Source organism: Engraulis encrasicolus, chromosome 16 (genome assembly GCF_034702125.1).
Source record: "Engraulis encrasicolus isolate BLACKSEA-1 chromosome 16, IST_EnEncr_1.0, whole genome shotgun sequence".
Classification (NCBI taxonomy): Eukaryota; Metazoa; Chordata; class Actinopteri; order Clupeiformes; family Engraulidae; genus Engraulis; species Engraulis encrasicolus.
Genome location: NC_085872.1, coordinates 46,041,488 through 46,058,987, shown reverse-complemented (window position 1 = coordinate 46,058,987; position 17,500 = coordinate 46,041,488). Strand labels below are relative to the sequence as shown.

Genomic DNA, 17,500 nt, shown 5'->3' with positions numbered 1-17,500 from the left:
ACACCAGTCACGAGAAGCAGATGAGACATTTAAATTATTCTGCTCCTAACCAGACACACACACACACACACACACACACACACACACACACACACACACACACACACACACACACACACACACACACACACACACACACACACACACACACACACACACACACACACACACACACACACACACACACACACACAGGAAAGCCAGCACTGGGCTCCTAACCAGACCCATATAGAACAGCCAGTACAGGGGTGTGCGTACGTGTGTGCACGTCCGTGTGTGTGTGTGTGTGTGTGTATATGTGTGTGTGTGCATCCTTGTGCGTGTATATGCAAGTGGACCCACAAAGGAAAGCCAGCATGTGCGTGTGTGTTGATCAGGCCTGTGTGTGTGTGTGTGTGTGTGTGTGTGTGTGTATGTGCGCGTGTTGATCCGGCCTGTGTGTGTGTGTGTGTTGATCAGGCCTGTGTGTGTGTGTGTGTGTGTGTGTGTGTGTGTGTGTGTGTGTGTGTGTGTGTGTGTGCGTGCGCGTGTTGATCCGGCCTGTGTGTGTGTGTTTGTGTTGATCAGGTGGGTGTGTGTGTGTTGATCAGGCCTGTGTGTGTGTGTGTTGTTCAGGCCTGTGTGTGTGTGTGTGTGTGTGTTTGTGTTGATCAGGTGGGTGTGTGTGTGTTGATCCGGCCTGTGTGTGTGTATGTGCGCGTGTTGATCAGGCCTGTGTGTGTGTGTGTGTTGATCTGGCCTGTGTGTGTGTGTGTGTGTTGATCCGGCCTGTGTGTGTGTGTGTGTGTTGATCCGGCCTGTGTGTGTGTGTGTGTTGATCCGGCCTGTGTGTGTGTGTGTGTTGATCCGGCCTGTGTGTGTGTGTGTGTGTTGATCCGGCCTGTGTGTGTGTGTGTGTGTGTGTGTGTGTGTGTGTTGATCAGGCCTCTGTGTTTGTCCTCCTGTAAAGCACACAGACTCACGGCTGGAGTCGTTGCCATGGCAACATAAACACTGCTACTCTACTTTGAACCTTGAATGCAGGTACCGCCTCCTCCTCTCTCCTCCTCCTCTCTCCTCTTCCCTCCTCCTCTCTCCTCTTCCCTCCTCCTCTCTCCTCTTCCCTCTTCTCTGCAGGTACCGCCTCCTCCTCTCTCCTCTTCCCTCCTCCTCTCTCCTCTTCCCTCCTCCTCTCTCCTCTTCCCTCCTCCTCTCTCCTCTTCCCTCCTCCTCTCTCCTCCTCCTCCTCCTCTCTCCTCTTCCCTCCTCCTCTCTCCTCTTCCCTCCTCCTCTCTCCTCTTCCCTCTTCTCTCTGCTCCCCTCTCCTCTTCCCTCCTCCTCTCTCCTCTTCCCTCCTCCTCTCTCCTCTTCCCTCTTCTCTCTCCTCCTCTCTCCTCTTCTCTCCTCTCTCCTCCTCTCTCCTCTCTCCTCTTCTCTCCTCCTCTCTCCTCTTCTCTCCTCCTCTCTCCTCTTCTCTCCTCCTCTCTCCTCTTCTCTCCTCCTCTCTCCTCTTCCCTCCTCCTCTCTCCTCTTCCCTCCTCCTCTCTCCTCTTCCCTCCTCCTCTCTCCTCTTCTCTCTTCTCTGCAAATATTTGTGTTCTCTCATTCTTTTCATTCTTCTTCTCCCCCCCTTTGGTCATTCCTTGTCATCTGCCAATCGGTTTCCCTATTGTGTGTGCGTGTGTGTGTCAGAGAGAGAGAGAGACAAGAGAGACATGCAGACAGCAAGAGAGAAAGAGAAATACAGATGGAAAGAGAGAGGGAGACAGACAGACAGACAGACAGACAGACAGACAGACAGACAGACAGACAGACAGACACAGAGAGAGGTGACTAGTCATCCTGTGTGTTGGTGCCATTACCCACTGACACTGCACCCTAACTCAACACACACACATATGCACACACACGCGCGCGCACACACACACACACACAGACGCACGCTAACCCATTAAGAAACTCTGGCTGCATTCACAAAATAGAAGCAGAGAGCAGAGAGAGTCTGAGCTGACAGCTGGAGCTCTGGTGTTTAGAGACGCTTCTTATTTCCTCCCTGCAACTCTGTGTATGGGAGTGGCACTGTGATGTAACAGACACACACACACACACACACACACACACACACACACACACACACACACACACACACACACGTCTTAAAGCAGTCAGTCCTCAGTAATGTCAGGCACACTGCCGCAATACAACTAAGCAGATTGGATGAAGCGGCTCCATCGGACAAGCTGATTGGCTGGATTGGTGTATGGGGGAGGAGCCTGGCATTCAGCCCGGCTCAGCTCTGTGAGTTTCCAGAGGACGTCGCCATAACAACCAGGCCCACTCATTCCAGTCGGGCTTCTGTGAATTCCTGCGAACTCAGCAGGTCTCCTGAGGCAGGACTGACCAATCCAGAGCAGACCTGACCAACCCTCGTAGCATGTGATTGGCTAATGCTATGTTACATTACAATACATTACAGGTCACATTACTTTCATCCAAAGCGACTTACATTGCTCCAGGGACTGTAACCAATGCCGTGTAAATATATGTAAGGTTTGGTTCCTTGCTTGGTGAGCACTTCAGCCATGGATGGAGGTTTAGGGACAGGTCAGGGTCGGGCTTGAACCTGCAACCCTCTGATCTTAAGACCACCTCCCTCACCACTTGCCAAGGCTGCCTGTGTACACTATAAGCGACCCAGGTAGCTGAGGTTGCTGAAGAAGTTTCCATGAATTTGCTTTCTTCGCTCTGGACGTGACATTGACATGTTTGATTTAGCTAATCGCATAACGGCTCTGGCTTGTCAGCCTACCTGGGACATTCGGAGATGACGTGAACATTCCATTTGGTTTTTGCCGAACCATGTCATAGCTCATTCATTACCATAATATTAGCTTGACTTAAATCGCTGAAATTCGCTCCGGTCGCTTCGCTCCTGGCGAATTCGCTTTGGTCGCTTTAATGACTTCCGTCACTCAGGTAGTGTAGGTCGAGCTTGGTGTACATAATGGGTGTGTGTGGGCCCGCCCTCCGCCTCTTGGGGCTGTTCAGACAGGAAGTGGGGTCGGACGGTCTGATGGCAGGATCTGAGCTCCCAACAGGAAGTGACATCATCATTGGGAGAGGAGCAATGGGGCACCTAAGTCACGCCCTCTACTTCCTGGTTCATGGGGCAGTAAGTTGCAAAAAATTGAATGGAAGTGAACAAGGTGAGTTGTGGTGGATTTGTGGTGCATAAGTGGAGGTCCAAGGTTTGAATTGGTGTTGAAAAACCCCTAATTTCAAGCCCAGTTATTATTTTTTGACTCCCTCTGCCCCATGAGGGCGTGACTTAGGTGCCCCATAGAGAGGGAGAAAGAGACGTCACTCCGCACGTTGCCAGAGCGGCTGAGTCAGGGAGAGCCCTAGAGGGGGAGGGCGTAGCGTAGCCCCGGAGGGCGTAGCGTAGCCCCGGAGGGCGTAGCTGCGTTGTGTGGAGAGGGGGAGGCCGTAGCGTAGCGCCGTAGTGTGTCTTGGAGAAGAGAGGCCAACCAGGACACACATGTGTTTGTGGATCAGTGTGAGTTGTTGCAAAAGTTGTGTGTGTGTGTGTGTGTGTGTGTGTGTGTGCGCGCGCCTGCCTGTCTGTGTGTGTCTCCCTGCCCACCGCTGGGTGTTGTGTTATGAGTGTGTTGTGAGGCCTGTGGTTTCCCGCGGTTACTGAAGTTTCAGTCGGGTGACACAGATTAACTCCCTCTCTTTCATCACCGTCTTCCATCTGGTTTTCTGTGTGTGTGTTTTGGTTCATGAAAATAGTGTGTGTGTGTGGTGTGTGTGTGTGTGTGTGTGTGTGTGTGTGTGTGTGTGTGTGTGTGTGTGTGTGTTTGTAGACACAAGTTGACACAAAGTCTGTGTTGATTCATGTGGATATATACCCATCGATTGACTGCTGCAAAGTGTGTGTGTGTGTGTGTGTGTGTGTGTGTGTGTGTGTGTGTGGTTGTGTGTGGTTGTGTGTACATATGACATCATAACGTATGTGTGCTGTTTGTTTAATGTGATTGTTACTATGGCGACGACAACACAACCATTGTGTGTGTGGGGGGGGGGGTACTGATGGGACACTGTGTGTGTGTGTGTGTGTGTGTGTGTGTGTGTGTGTGTGTGTGTGTGTGTGTGTGTGTGTGTGTGTGTGTGTGTGTGTGTGTGTGTGTGTGTGTGTGTGTGTGTGTGTGTGTAGCAGAGGGCTGTGTTGTGGTGTAGTTATACAGTGTGTGTGTGTGTGTGTGTGTGTGTGTGTGTGTGTGTGTGTGTGTGTGTGTGTGTGTGTGTGTGTGTAGCAGAGGGCTGTGTTGTGGTGTAGTTTTATACAATGTGTGTGCGTGTGCGTGTGCGTGTGTGTGTGTGTTGTTCTGTGTGCTGCTCTGCTGACTCTGCACCATGTCAGCTGGGCAACACACACACACGCACACGCACACGCACAGGCTGACGTGCGCACACACACGTGCGCACACTTTCGCTCTCGCTCTCGCTCGCTCGCTCGCTCGCTCGCTCTCTCTCTCTCTCTCTCTCTCTCTCTCTCTCTCTCTCTCTCTCTCTGGTTTTTTATTCTAAAATCCTGTTTTGTGGTCCCGTCCCGTCAGGAGTAGCTTGACACCAAGATACACTTTTGTGTTGTTTTGTGGATATTTTCATGTTATCTATCTGGCTTGGAACACAATATGATTATGCATATTCTAGAACGCTCAGAATGTTTCCAACCTGCAAAGTTGTGCATTTGTCTTCAGAGCGATGTCTCTAAAACTTGAGGTGCAAGTACAGGGATGTTTACTGTGACTGGGGCTAGGGCTGCACAATTAGTCAAAAATAATCGAAAATCGTGATAAATTACTGAAATCGAAGTCGAAATTTTAATCGTGGCAATAGTGAACTACTTTTGAGAGCGTCCTTGAAGCCAGAACATACTGACTGGCTGGTGTTTCATGCTATTGCCTTTACATAATTATTACATTTCATTTTATTTTGCTCCCCCCGTATATAGTTCATTCTTGGTTATGTTTCAACTTGTTATAATTTTCAAAAAAAATCTGCAAAAAAATCAATAATCGTGATTACGATTTTGACCAAAATAATCAAGATTATGTTTTTTTTCCCCATAATCGTTCAGCCCTAAATGGGGCAAATGCAGAACTTGGCCAACCTTTTTTGTCTTGTGTACCCCTTAAGCCTTTTTGTCATACCATGAGTACCCCGCAGTCATGCTCTACATTCCAATGTGACTGTGCTACATGTGTTCATTTGTCCACATACGCCCCTGTAATGTGTTCGCGTACCCCTAATGGTACATGTACCCCTGGTTGGGAACCACTGCTACCGCTGCATGCAACAAGACCCATGAAAAGGCATAAGAGCATGCAGGAAAATAAGGTTGTGCTGTATTGTTAAAGTGACTGAAATATCCTGGCTCCACCTGAATGAAGCTACTGAAGCAGGCAGGTCTCTGGGCTGAGGATGTCTCTTACGGAGTTTTCAATATCCGAGTTGGATGTTTCGAATGTCCAAGTTGGATCGTCCACCTTGCTCCACGCACATAATCATCTTGAACTAAGCTTATGCCATATACATAAGCCATAACGCTTTTTTTTTTTTTTTTAAATATATTTTTATGGGCTTTCATGCCTTTATTTGACAGGACAGTTGAAGATGGTGACAGGAAGCGAATTGGGCAGAGGGACAGGGGAGGATCGGGAAATGACTCCGTCCGGACTCGAACCGGGGTCCCCGAGGGTGGGCATGCAAGCCCAAATGCGGGGGGCTTAGCGCACTGCGCCACAGCACCCCCCAGCCATAACGCTTTTAAACACTTGTGATGTGCCACAGCAACACACAATTCAATGGCAGTGAACAAACACACACGCACACCAAATAGAAGCATGGAACAGCCACAAACAGAACTGTTATATAATGGAACTGGCACAAGAACACTCTAGAACTCTCTAGAATAGTGGAACTGTTAAGAAGTTACTTTGACCTGACACCTGACCTCCTTTTCACTCTCTGACTGTATGTGTGTGTCACTGCAAAAGGGCTCTCATACACACACACACACACACACACACACACACACCCGCTCAGTCACACACACACACACCCGCTCAGTCACACACACACACACACACACACAGTCACACACACACAGTCACACACACAGTCACACACACACACACACACAGTCACACACACAGTCACACACACAGTCACACACACAGTCACACACACACAGTCACACACACTCCCCTCCTCAGGTATTGGGACAGCCTGACCTGACTGAGTGGCGTGTGGCGCGGTCTTCAAGGTCGAGACAGAGGGCGGTGTCTTCATCACCTTGGCACCTATAAAGCCCTGTGTACATCGAGGGCGAACTAGGCGACCTGCGCGGCGGAAGTCATTATTTCTCTATGGAGCGAAGGCGAATAAAGCTACCAGAGCGGGAGCGAAGCTTCTTGAATGACAGGGAGCGAAGCTTCTTGAGTGACCAGAGCGAATTTTGACGATTAAACTCAAGCTACTGAAATCTTAAGGGCTCTGCATACTTCACGTGCGCATTTTGTCGCGTGTGGCGCGAGAACCATTAATGACGTCATCACTTGCGACAGACTATTCATACTTCAGAAGGCTTTCGCTCGCATTGTCGGAAATGCCCTCTGCTGTTTGTGAGAGAAACGGCAGTATCTGTCGGAACTCGCAAGCGTGAGTTCTATGGATGTATAAAATAGAAAGCCAAACACGGCTGCTGTAGGGCTACAAACGTCTGACTTGTGACTTACCACATTGAAACATATATTTTTTGTTGTAGCCTACATTGCCAGATCATTCCAAGACCATGTGAGAGCATTGTTCTGGCGGCAGAATTTATAAATAGATCGCCGAACACAACGTGCTTCTGAACAAAGTAAACAATTGTTTCACTGAACAACATTTAAGAGAGAAGATAAAATAACTCTCTAGGACATTTTATTATCCTCAAAATGATGCAGGATCCATTCTGTAGTAGCCTACAGTAGTTGTAGCCTCTCTTCGCAACTCCTGCTTTGTCTGCCTACCTGCGTGGTCGCTGGTGGCGCACGACATGTTACAAAAAATGTGGGGTGCACGACGTCGCGACACGGCAGCTCGCGCCACGGCGTCTGACGTCATTTTGGGTCACGTGATGGCGCGAGTGAGGTCGCGAGTGAGGTCGCGAGTGAAGTATGAAGGAGACTTACACCAGTCACGCCAAGTATGAATCCCCCTTTAATCGAATTCGCTACGACACGGATCAGCGAAAACCAATTGGAACGTTCATATCGACGAATGTTCCAGGCTGTCAAGACAGAGCTGTTATGTGATTAGCTGAATCAAACGTGTCAGTGTCGCGTCCAGAGCGAATAAAACAAATTCATGGCGAAACTTCTTCAACCACCCCAGCTTCCTGGGTCGCGTAGGTAGCGCCTGATAAAGGGGCTGTCACTAATGATGATAAAGGGGCTGTCACTAATGATGTGCACCCGGTGTGGTGCTGCCTATGGGGTGCAGTAAACGCCATCACCATTTCAATGAGTATTTCACTACATAATCTCCCTTCTTTACTGTCACCTGCATCTTGTACCCAGACACAAATGAGTCAGGGGCAGACCCCCTTGTGGAAGTCAAGATGGCCTGCTGCTGTTTTAACAGGATCCTCTCTACTTGAAAGCGTGAAAGTGTGAAAGCCCATTGGGAAACTCCAACTCCCATTGTCATTGTGACACAGCACTCCACAGCACACAAGTGAACACTGCACACTGCACACAACAAAATTGCATTTATGCCTCACCCGTGCAAGGGGGCAGCCCTCAGTGGCACCCCATGGGGAGCAGTGCGGTGGGACGGTACCATGCTCAGGGTACCTCATTCATGGAGGAGGATGGGGGAGAGCACTGGTTGATTACTACCCCCACCAACCTGGCAGGTCGGGCGTCGAACCGGCAACCTCTGGGATGCAAATCTGACGCCCTAACCGCTCACCCATGACTGCCCATATTTATGACTAATGACTTGAGGGGGTTGGCATGGGGGGTTGCCCCATGAATGTATCCTTACTATTATTCTTGGACTATGGGATGAATGTAATCTAGATATTTATTATAGTATAATGTGTTTGGTTGGGTTATGGGGGTGGGGGGCGGTCAGTGTGGGAAAGCAGAGGTAGGGATGGGGGAATAGTATGAATTTGATGGGGCAGGGTCAGTGGGTTAGGACAGCCAGTGTTTCTGAGCCTTTTTGTCGTCTATCTGTGTATTTCTCATTTCCCAGCATTTTGTATCCGCTTTTGTTTTGTTGTTTTATGTCCTTTTGTAGTTCTGCAACCTCACTGTCTCCGACACAAATTCCTCCCTGGTGGAAACTAATGAAGAAACCTAAACCTAAACCTCTCTCTCTCTCTCTCTCTCCCTCTCTCTCTCTCTCCCTCCTTAGGTACGGGTGAGAGTGGCAAGAGTACCTTCATTAAGCAGATGCGCATCATCCACGGCGCCGGCTACACAGATGAGGACAAGCGCAGCTTCACCAAGCTGGTCTACCAGAACATCTTCACCTCCATGCAGGCCATGATCCGGGCCATGGAGAACCTCAAGATCCAGTACAAGTACGAACAGAACAAGGTGAGAACTTAGAACCTCATGATCCAGTACAAGTACGAACAGAACACGGTGAGAACTTAGAACCTTCAAGATCCAGTACAAGTACAAACAGAACAAAGGGGGAACTTAGAACCCTCACAATACAGCACAAGTAGCCTACGAACAAGCTGAGAACCGCAGTACGAAGCTACTCCCCTCTCTAACGGGACCAGAGTTCAGAACCTCCTTCTTCTCCAAAAGGTCCAGACTCAGAAACTCTCCCCTAAAGGCCTATCCAAAAGGCATTCCCTTAGCCAGTTAGCCCGTACTGAACCCAGTGCCCAGCTGCCATATGCTTACACAATCAAAACTGAAAGTGGAAGTCCACCTGGGAAACACCTTTGGGCTACAAGTCTGATGCCCTAACTGTTTACCCATAACTGCCCTATTAGCCCCATGCCTGCACACACGTATCCTGCAGCAAGCGTATCAAGGGCCTTTGTTATTGTGTTTGTGTGCCTGCCTCTGTTGATTGATGTTTGATTCTATGTCTGCATCCCTGTCTGTGTGTGTGTGTGCGTTTTCTTGTACGTGTGCTTGTGCGTGTATGTCTGCATCCCTGTCTGTATGTGTGTGTGTGTGTGTGTCTCCGTGTGTGTGTGTGTGTCTCTGTGTGTGTGTGCGTGTGTGTGTCTCTCCGTGCGTGTATCCTCCTGCGCGTGTGTGTGTCTCTGTGTATCTGTGTGTGTGTGTGTGTAGTCCAACGCCATGCTGGTGAAGGAGGTGGACATTGAGAAGGTGTCGTCGTTCGACGCTCCCTACATCACGGCCGTCAAGATGCTGTGGGCCGACCCCGGCATCCAGGAGGCATACGACCGCCGCCGCGAATACCAGCTCTCAGACTCCACCAAATAGTGAGTGCACACACACACACACACACACACACACACACACACACACACACACACACACACACACACACACACACACACACACACCGAATACCAGCTCTCAGACTCCACCAAATAGTGAGCACACACACACACACACACACACACACACACACCACCGCGAATACCAGCTCTCAGACTCCACCAAATAGTGAGTACACACACACACACACACACACACACATACACACACCCCGAATACCAGCTCTCAGACTCCACCAAATAGTGAGTACACACACACACACACACACGCGCGCACACACACACGCACACGCACGCACCACCGAGAGCACCAGCTCTCAGAGTCGACAAAATAGTGAGTTCACACATGCACTCACACATGCAGCCGAGAGTAGCAGCTCTCAGACTACACCAAACAGTACACACACATGCACACACACACACACACACACACACACACACACACACACACACACACACACACACACACACACACACACACACACCACACACGCACGCTCACTCAGTGCTGTGTCACCTCACTCATTTAGCTGAGCCAGGGGGAGATACGATGTGCATGTTTGACTGCAGTTATAAGAAGAAGAATTGTGCGTCTCAAATGGCACTCTTGTGCTCTTCGGGCACTTTCAGTGTTCAGTGCGTAGGGCATTCCTGCTGAAAATTGGGTGCACTCAAAGTTCAAACTTTCCATCGACACTACGCACTGAAGACTGTGTGCGCTATGCACTAAACGTGCACCATTTGAGACACAGCGTCAGTCAAGATGAGAGTGAGAGTGAAACAAATAGAGGAAGGGAGGGAGAGAGAGTTACACTGAAGGTTTGTTCCAATGTCCGCACTGTGATGCAGTGCACTCTCCGACGGCAAAATTTGAGGGTCCAAATCAAAATTCTGTCTGCACTAAACGGAAATGACGGTTGCCGTGTGTCATCAGGGTTTACCAACCGCCAATATACAATTCATCACGGAAGACACTGTTTGTTATGTTGTAATGTATTTTTGTTACCCCTGCCTCTTATACACATGGCGATTGTCTTTGGAATCACAACTATGCTTTTATTACGTCGATGTGACATTTAACTACGTTAGAGATGTGACATTTAACTACGTGACAAACATGGTGGCTGTTGAGTGTAAGAAGTGTACAGTAACTCCACACTTCAAAAATGGCCGCTTTGAGGGCGTCATCCGGGTACTTTACAGTACACTTAGTTTTGCCGCGATTAGACATGGAACGCCCTGCCTACACAGTGCCCCAACACAGTGCGGAAAGGGCATTAAGTACGGAGATTGGAACACACAGAGATGGAGGAAGAGAGGAGAGGAGGGGAGAGAGTGAAACGGACAGAGGAAGGGAGAGATTATGTGTTTTAAAACTGTCCGAAGACACTGAGTGCGTTACAATATGCGACCTTGCCTCCTACACTTGTGCTTGTTTCCTCGCCCGGCCTCCTGGCCCCTCCTCCGTGGAGAAAATGATAAAGTTTCCCAGCTGTCAGCCTTTTGAGGGACTGTTTTTCATTCACCATCCCAATTGCAAATGAGAAAAAGAGTTTACAATTGAGCTTTTGCAAGATATTGACATATAATGCTGTTGTCAGTGATGTCATCATGACCTATTACTTCCTGGTACGAGGAAACAAGCACAAGTGGAGGAGGCAAGGCCGCATATTGGAACGCACTGTGTGATTTAAAAACTGACCCAAGACACTGACTCAGGGGTGCATGACCACATGAGCACCACGAGGTGAATGAACTGTTGGATTTCCTCACTCGTGCAAATGCTCTGTTTATTTCTTCTTCAATGTGTGTGTATACTATGCATGTGTGTGTTTGCGTACTTCACAGAGAGAGAGAGAGAGAGAGAGAGAGAGAGTGAGAGAGTAAAACGAGCTAGAAAAGATATATGAATGAGAGTGATGGAAATGAATGAATGAATGATTGGATGGATGGATGGATGGATGGATGGATGGATGGATGGATGGATGAATGACGGGATGAGTGCAGGAGTGAGGTAAGCACATCCTCCACCAGATGTGTTATCAGCTCCAGAGGGGAGTCGGGAGCTAGTCTGCTCTGCTCTGCTCTGCTCTGCTCTGCTCTGAGTGGTGATGCAAGCAGGATACTGACAGGAAGCCATGACCATGTTTGGAGTGCTGCCCGACCCGCCCGCCCGTCAGAAGATGTCCCCTGGGTCCTCGCACCCCTCACATGCCTGGAACTGGGGAAGACGACACAAGATAGAGGAGAGAGCCCGGCTCACAGCCTAGCATGGTCACACAGACGCACGTGCGCACACACACACACACACACACACACACACACACACACACACACACACACACACACACACACACACACACACACACACACACACACACGGACGTTTACTCACTCTCGCGTGCACACACTCTCAAACGCAAATGCAGTTGCACATACTCTCATACATACACACACACACACACACACACACACACACACACACACACACACACACACACAGAACGCTCCTATTCCTTTCAAACAATATTGGCAGTCGTTGAGCAACCTCAATTGAACCTCCTATGGTGACAATGGAGAAATGTGTCCATCCTTATCCTCATCAAAGCTGCCCATGCCTGGATCAGAGGGTTGCAGGTTCAAATCCCACCCTTCCACTTCCTACCACACTCCATGGCTGAGGTGCCCTTGAGCAAGGGACCTAACCCCATACATTGCTTCAGGGACTATAACCAATACCCTGTACTAAGTGTTATGTAATATAAGACTGAACACACCGTGCCTACACATTCACACACGCAATGCGCACACACACACACACACACACACACACACACACACACACACACACACACACACACACACACACACACACACACACACACACACACACACATACACACACACACACCACACTGTCCATCTGCCTTCCTGTGCGATCACCTTAGAGTGCAGGGTGTGTGCTGCCTGCTGTGAGTGAGTGTGTGTGTGACAGCAGGAGTGGTGCCCACTGCTCAGTAGGCCGCATGTAGGCCGCAGCTGTAGCACACACACCTGCCCTCTGGTGGCAGCCCAACACACTGCACTGTCAGGCCCTGCAGCCTGCAGCCTGCAACCTGCACCGTGAGGCCCAGTAGAGAGTAGAGTAGTACCAGAGAGAGTAGAGAGAGAGAGGTTCCATTGGCCCATTGTTTCCGGGTTCTATTATTGGGGGGGAAATCCCCCTTTAGGCAGACCTAGGCAGACCTAAGGACTGTTCTATTCAATGCTAGGAGCATTATGACACGCCCCTTCAGGCAGACCGGAACCTGGTCACGTTAGGTGCCCATAGAAACCTATTATGTTGGCATATCTCTATACTTAAAGAATCTCTGGTAGTAGTGTAACTTTGAACTTCTATTAATCCTGTAGCCTCCAGCTGCATCGTCAGGCCCTGTAGAGAGTAGAGTCAAAGATTTTCATAGGAGAGAACGATGCCTCAGACTCGTTCATTTCCGGGATCCATTTCACGTCAGGTGAACGCCCCTTCAGGAGACCTTCGGTTAGGAGGCCTTTGGAGTCTTGAGGTTGAGAATGAATGGAGTTCCCTTAGCGCTGTAGATGGCGGTAGTGCACATCTTGTGCAAGCCGCCACAAAAAGAGAAGAAGAAGGAGGGGACAACGCCTCCCTTAGGAGACCGAATTTGAGCACACTCCTTTGAATTGGGTGGGTGGGGGGGGAGAGTTTGGGAAATCTTTCTCTCCTATGAAAATCTTTGTTAGAGTAGTAGAGTAACTTTTAACTTCTCTTAATCCTGTAGCCAACACCATGAGGCCCTCTAGCCTGTGGCTGTACCGTCAGGCCCTGTAGTCAGGATCCTGCACCGTGAGGCCCTCTAGCCTGTAGCTGCACCGTGAGGCCCTGTAGTCAGGATCCTGCACCGTGAGGCCCTCTAGCCTGTAGCTGCACCGTGAGGCCCTGTAGTCAGGATCCTGCACCGTGAGGCCCTGTGGCTGCACCGTGAGGCCCTGTAGTCAGGATCCTGCACCTTGAGGCCCAGCAAGAGCAGAAGTGATGGAGAAATCCATCCGTTGGTCGCGACCACTGGCGCCTCCACCCTTCCCCTCCCCTCCCCCTCTCCCCCAGAGCTTGTTCTTCCACCCTCCTCTCTTCTCTGTTTGTTCACGTTTCTTCTCCTCTCATCTTATCCTACACACACCTCCCTCCTCTCTCCTCTCTCCGCTCTATGGTTTGCTCTCTCTCCCCTCTCCACTTACACTTCTCTACTTAAACACTCAGTCTCTCTCTATCCAATTTCTGGTACTTCATCTCTTTCTGTTCTTTTGTCTCCTCTCCCTCCCTCCATCCCTCCATTAATAGCCCCTCCCTCTGCTATTAGGGAGCATTAGCAGGAGCTGATGGACTTGGCAGGGTCTGCACTAGCCATGGACCATCCCTGTGGTCTGTGGCCAACACACACACGCACACACACACGCGCGCACGCACGCGCACACGCACACGCACGCACGCGCGCGTTCCAGAGGTCCATTAAGAGGGCTCTATATGCGTTGCGTCCATCTCTGCCCAACACCACAGAAGGAACCACAGGATATGCCACAGATCACTTAACCTTCCGGAAGCGGCAGTTATTCCATAGTGTTCCGGAAGCAGCAGTTATTCCATAGTGTTCCGGAAGCAGCAGTTGTTCCGTACGTAGTATTCCATGAACAAGTGTGTTAAAAACACAGCCCCCAGGCTCATGCTGCCTTGGCGAAACTAAGCCACCGATACACACACACACACACACACACACACACAGCTGTGTACACACACTTACTCATACCCATATGCACACTTACAAACACACACACACACACACACATAGACACACACTCGCTCCTTCAATCACACCCAGAAGCGATCATGTAAACACACTTTTACTCACACACACACACACACACACACAAATAACACACACACACACACACTCAGTCATGCATGCTTACACACCCATGTGCACACACATTGTTCTCGTAGCTGATTTGAATAAGTACACAGAGGATAAAACTGGTCACTAAAGCAATAAACAGTTCCAGGTTCACTTCAGCAAATAAAGACCTCACCGGTTGCAGTAACACACGGAACACAAGACCACAGAACACATGCACACGGAACACATCTATACGGAACACATCCATATGGAACACATCCATATGGAACACATGCACACGGAACACATCCATACGGAACACAAGACAGCGGAACACAAGACAGCGGAACACAAGACAGCGGAACACAAGACAGCGGAACACAAGACAGCGGAACACAAGACAGCGGAACACAAGACAGCGGAACACATCCACACGGAACACCAAACAGCGAAACACCTCCTCCTCCTCGCAGAACAGGCTCTAGATCCAGACCCAGGTCCAGACAGCAGGAAACGGAGCCATAGAGAGAACGTTCTGCAATATTCTGATTCTGATCTCTAGTCACATGGTGTTCTGCCAGGAGGTGAGGCAGAGTGTGGCTGCCTTGTTAAAGTTTAATAATCCAATGTCCCGAGGAGAGAGGTATACACACGGGATGGAAGATGCATTGTAAAGATGCAGTGTGTGTGCGCGCAAGTGTGTTCCTGTGCATGTGTGTGTGTGTGTGTTTCTGCAGGTGTGTGTGTGAGTTAAAGTGCGTGCGTGTGTGTTCCTGTGCATGCATGCGTGTGTGCGTGCATTAAACAGTGTGCACACGCGTGCGTATGTGTGTTCCTGCGTGCGTGCGTGCGTGTGTGTCTCTGTGTGTGTGTGTGTCTGTGTCTGTGTCTGTTCCTGCGCGTGTGCGTGCGTGTGTGTGTGTGATTTAACATGGCTTTGCCCCCCCCTGCAGCTACCTGACTGATCTGGAGCGCGTGACGGTGCCCAACTACGTGCCCACCCAGCAGGACGTGCTGCGTGTCAGGGTGCCCACCACGGGCATCATAGAGTACCCCTTCGACCTGGAGAATGTCATCTTCAGGTAGCCCAGACTGCTGGGGGCCGCCCTGCCCTCCCCTCCCCTGTCCAGCTGAGCCGAGCCGGCGCCCAGGCCGCGCAGGACAGCTGGCACAGCACAGCCCTACAGAGGCCTTTGTTGGGCAACACAGCACAGCACAGCACAGCAGTTTGTAGTGCACAGTGCAGTACAGCAGTGTAGTGCAGTGCACCCTCTGGTGTTCGTCTGCTGTCACTACAACTCCAGCGCTGCTGCTGCTGCTGTTGCTGCTGCTGCTGCTGCTGCTGCTGCTGCTGCTGTTGATGACCTCACTAGAAAGCCTCTATGGAGACAGCAGGCCAAGCCACCTCGCCCACACACACACACACACACGTGCAGGAACACACACAGTACACACAACAGTTTTGACCTCTGCACTGTCTATTCCAAATGTAATATGGTACCACTCTGGATGAACTAGTCCTGTTAGATGATTGATCACCTGTCAGCTGCCCCGTATAGTCCTGCGGTGTGTATAGTGTGTTTGTGTGTGTAGGGTGGCGATGGTCTGGCTTGCTGTCTAAGGGAGGGGCTCCTTGGGTCATGGGGTCCCTAGGGTCAGAGGTCAGGGTTCATGGGGTCATGACCCGGCCCTACCCTCCTTCATCACCTCACGCTTGGACCACATACATGCACACCTGTGTGTGTCACATGTGCACACCTATGTGTGTGTTACATACATGCACACCTGTGTTAATGTGTGTGTGTGCGCTCCAATTCCACTGTTCTGTACCTGGGATTTGACTGTCTCTGTGCTCTGTATTTTTCTTTCTCTCTCTCTCTCTCTGCCTGTCTCTCTTTTTCTCCTCGTTTCTCCTTCTCTTCTCTCTCTTGGTCTTCTGTCGCCTGTCTTCTGTCCATTCCATTTCTCTGTTTTGGTCTCGTTCCTTTTTTCCGTTCCGCCTTTCTCTCGCTTGGTATCTCTCTGTCTCTCTCTCTGTCATTCTCTATCTATCTATCTATCTATCTATCTCTCTCTCTCCTATCTCTCTCTCTCTTCTCTCTTCTGTCTCTTCTCTCTCCCCTGCCCTGGCCTGTCTGTCTCTGTCTCTGTCTCTGTAGCTATCTAAGTGATCTGGATCGCATATCAGAATCTGGCTACCTGCCTACTCAGCAGGATGTGCTGCGTGTGCGCATCCCCACCACGGGCATCATAGAGTACCCCTTCGACCTGCAGAGCATCATCTTCAGGTACACCCTAACCCTCCGTCCCAAACCCCCCGACCGAACTGAACCCAACCGCACTGCACTGCGGACCCGACACAACACCACCTGACCCGTACCGAGCCGAGCCGAGTGTGTGTGTGTGTGTGTGTGTGTGTGCGCGTGCGCGCGTGTGTGTGTGTGTGTGTGGCACGCGCGCGCGTGCGTGTATGCGTGCGCATGTATGCGTGCGCATGTATGCGTGTGTGTGTGTGTGCCACCACTGGCATCATTGAGTACCCCTTCGACCTACAGAGCATCATCTTCAGGTATAAACATGCTCGACCCAACCAGACTGCCCACTGTGGATCCGACACGACCCATACTGAGCCGACCCAGCGCTGACCGTGCGTGCGTGCGTGCATGTGTGTGACCCAACCGAACACTGCGGACCAGACACCACCCGACCCACACAGAGCCGTCCCTGCGCCGCCTGTGTGTTTGCGCGTGTGTGTGTGTGTGTGTGCCCCAACCCAACCGCACCGCCCACTGCGGACCCGAGCCGACACCCAACCTGACCCGCACAGAGTCGTCCTGCACCAGCACCGACTGTGTATTTGTGTGTGTGTGTGCGCTCTTGAGGTGTGTGGGGCGGGGTTATCTTCCCCGTCGCGTCGGTATGTTTTCGTGTTTTCAGGGTCATCATTGGTTGTACAAGGCAACAAAGCTAAGCTGTGTGTGTGCGTGCGTGCACGCGCCTACACACACTCGGACAGCGCAGTGTCCCTCTGTCAAGTGTGTGTATGAGGCACATGCGTTATCTG

The 17,500-nt window shown here is 50.6% G+C and overlaps 1 protein-coding gene across 1 annotated transcript in view; it reads left to right on the top strand.

Annotated features, from left to right (window-relative positions):
* The window catches only part of gna11b (guanine nucleotide binding protein (G protein), alpha 11b (Gq class)), a 101,435-nt gene that overhangs the window by 55,403 nt on the left and 28,532 nt on the right, over positions 1 to 17,500 (top strand). Inside the window, exons 2-4 of the mRNA XM_063219763.1 lie at positions 8,452 to 8,636; positions 9,354 to 9,508; positions 15,390 to 15,518. Coding sequence (XP_063075833.1) covers positions 8,452 to 8,636; positions 9,354 to 9,508; positions 15,390 to 15,518 — 469 coding nt within the window. The remainder of the gene's footprint in view (positions 1 to 8,451; positions 8,637 to 9,353; positions 9,509 to 15,389; positions 15,519 to 17,500) is intronic.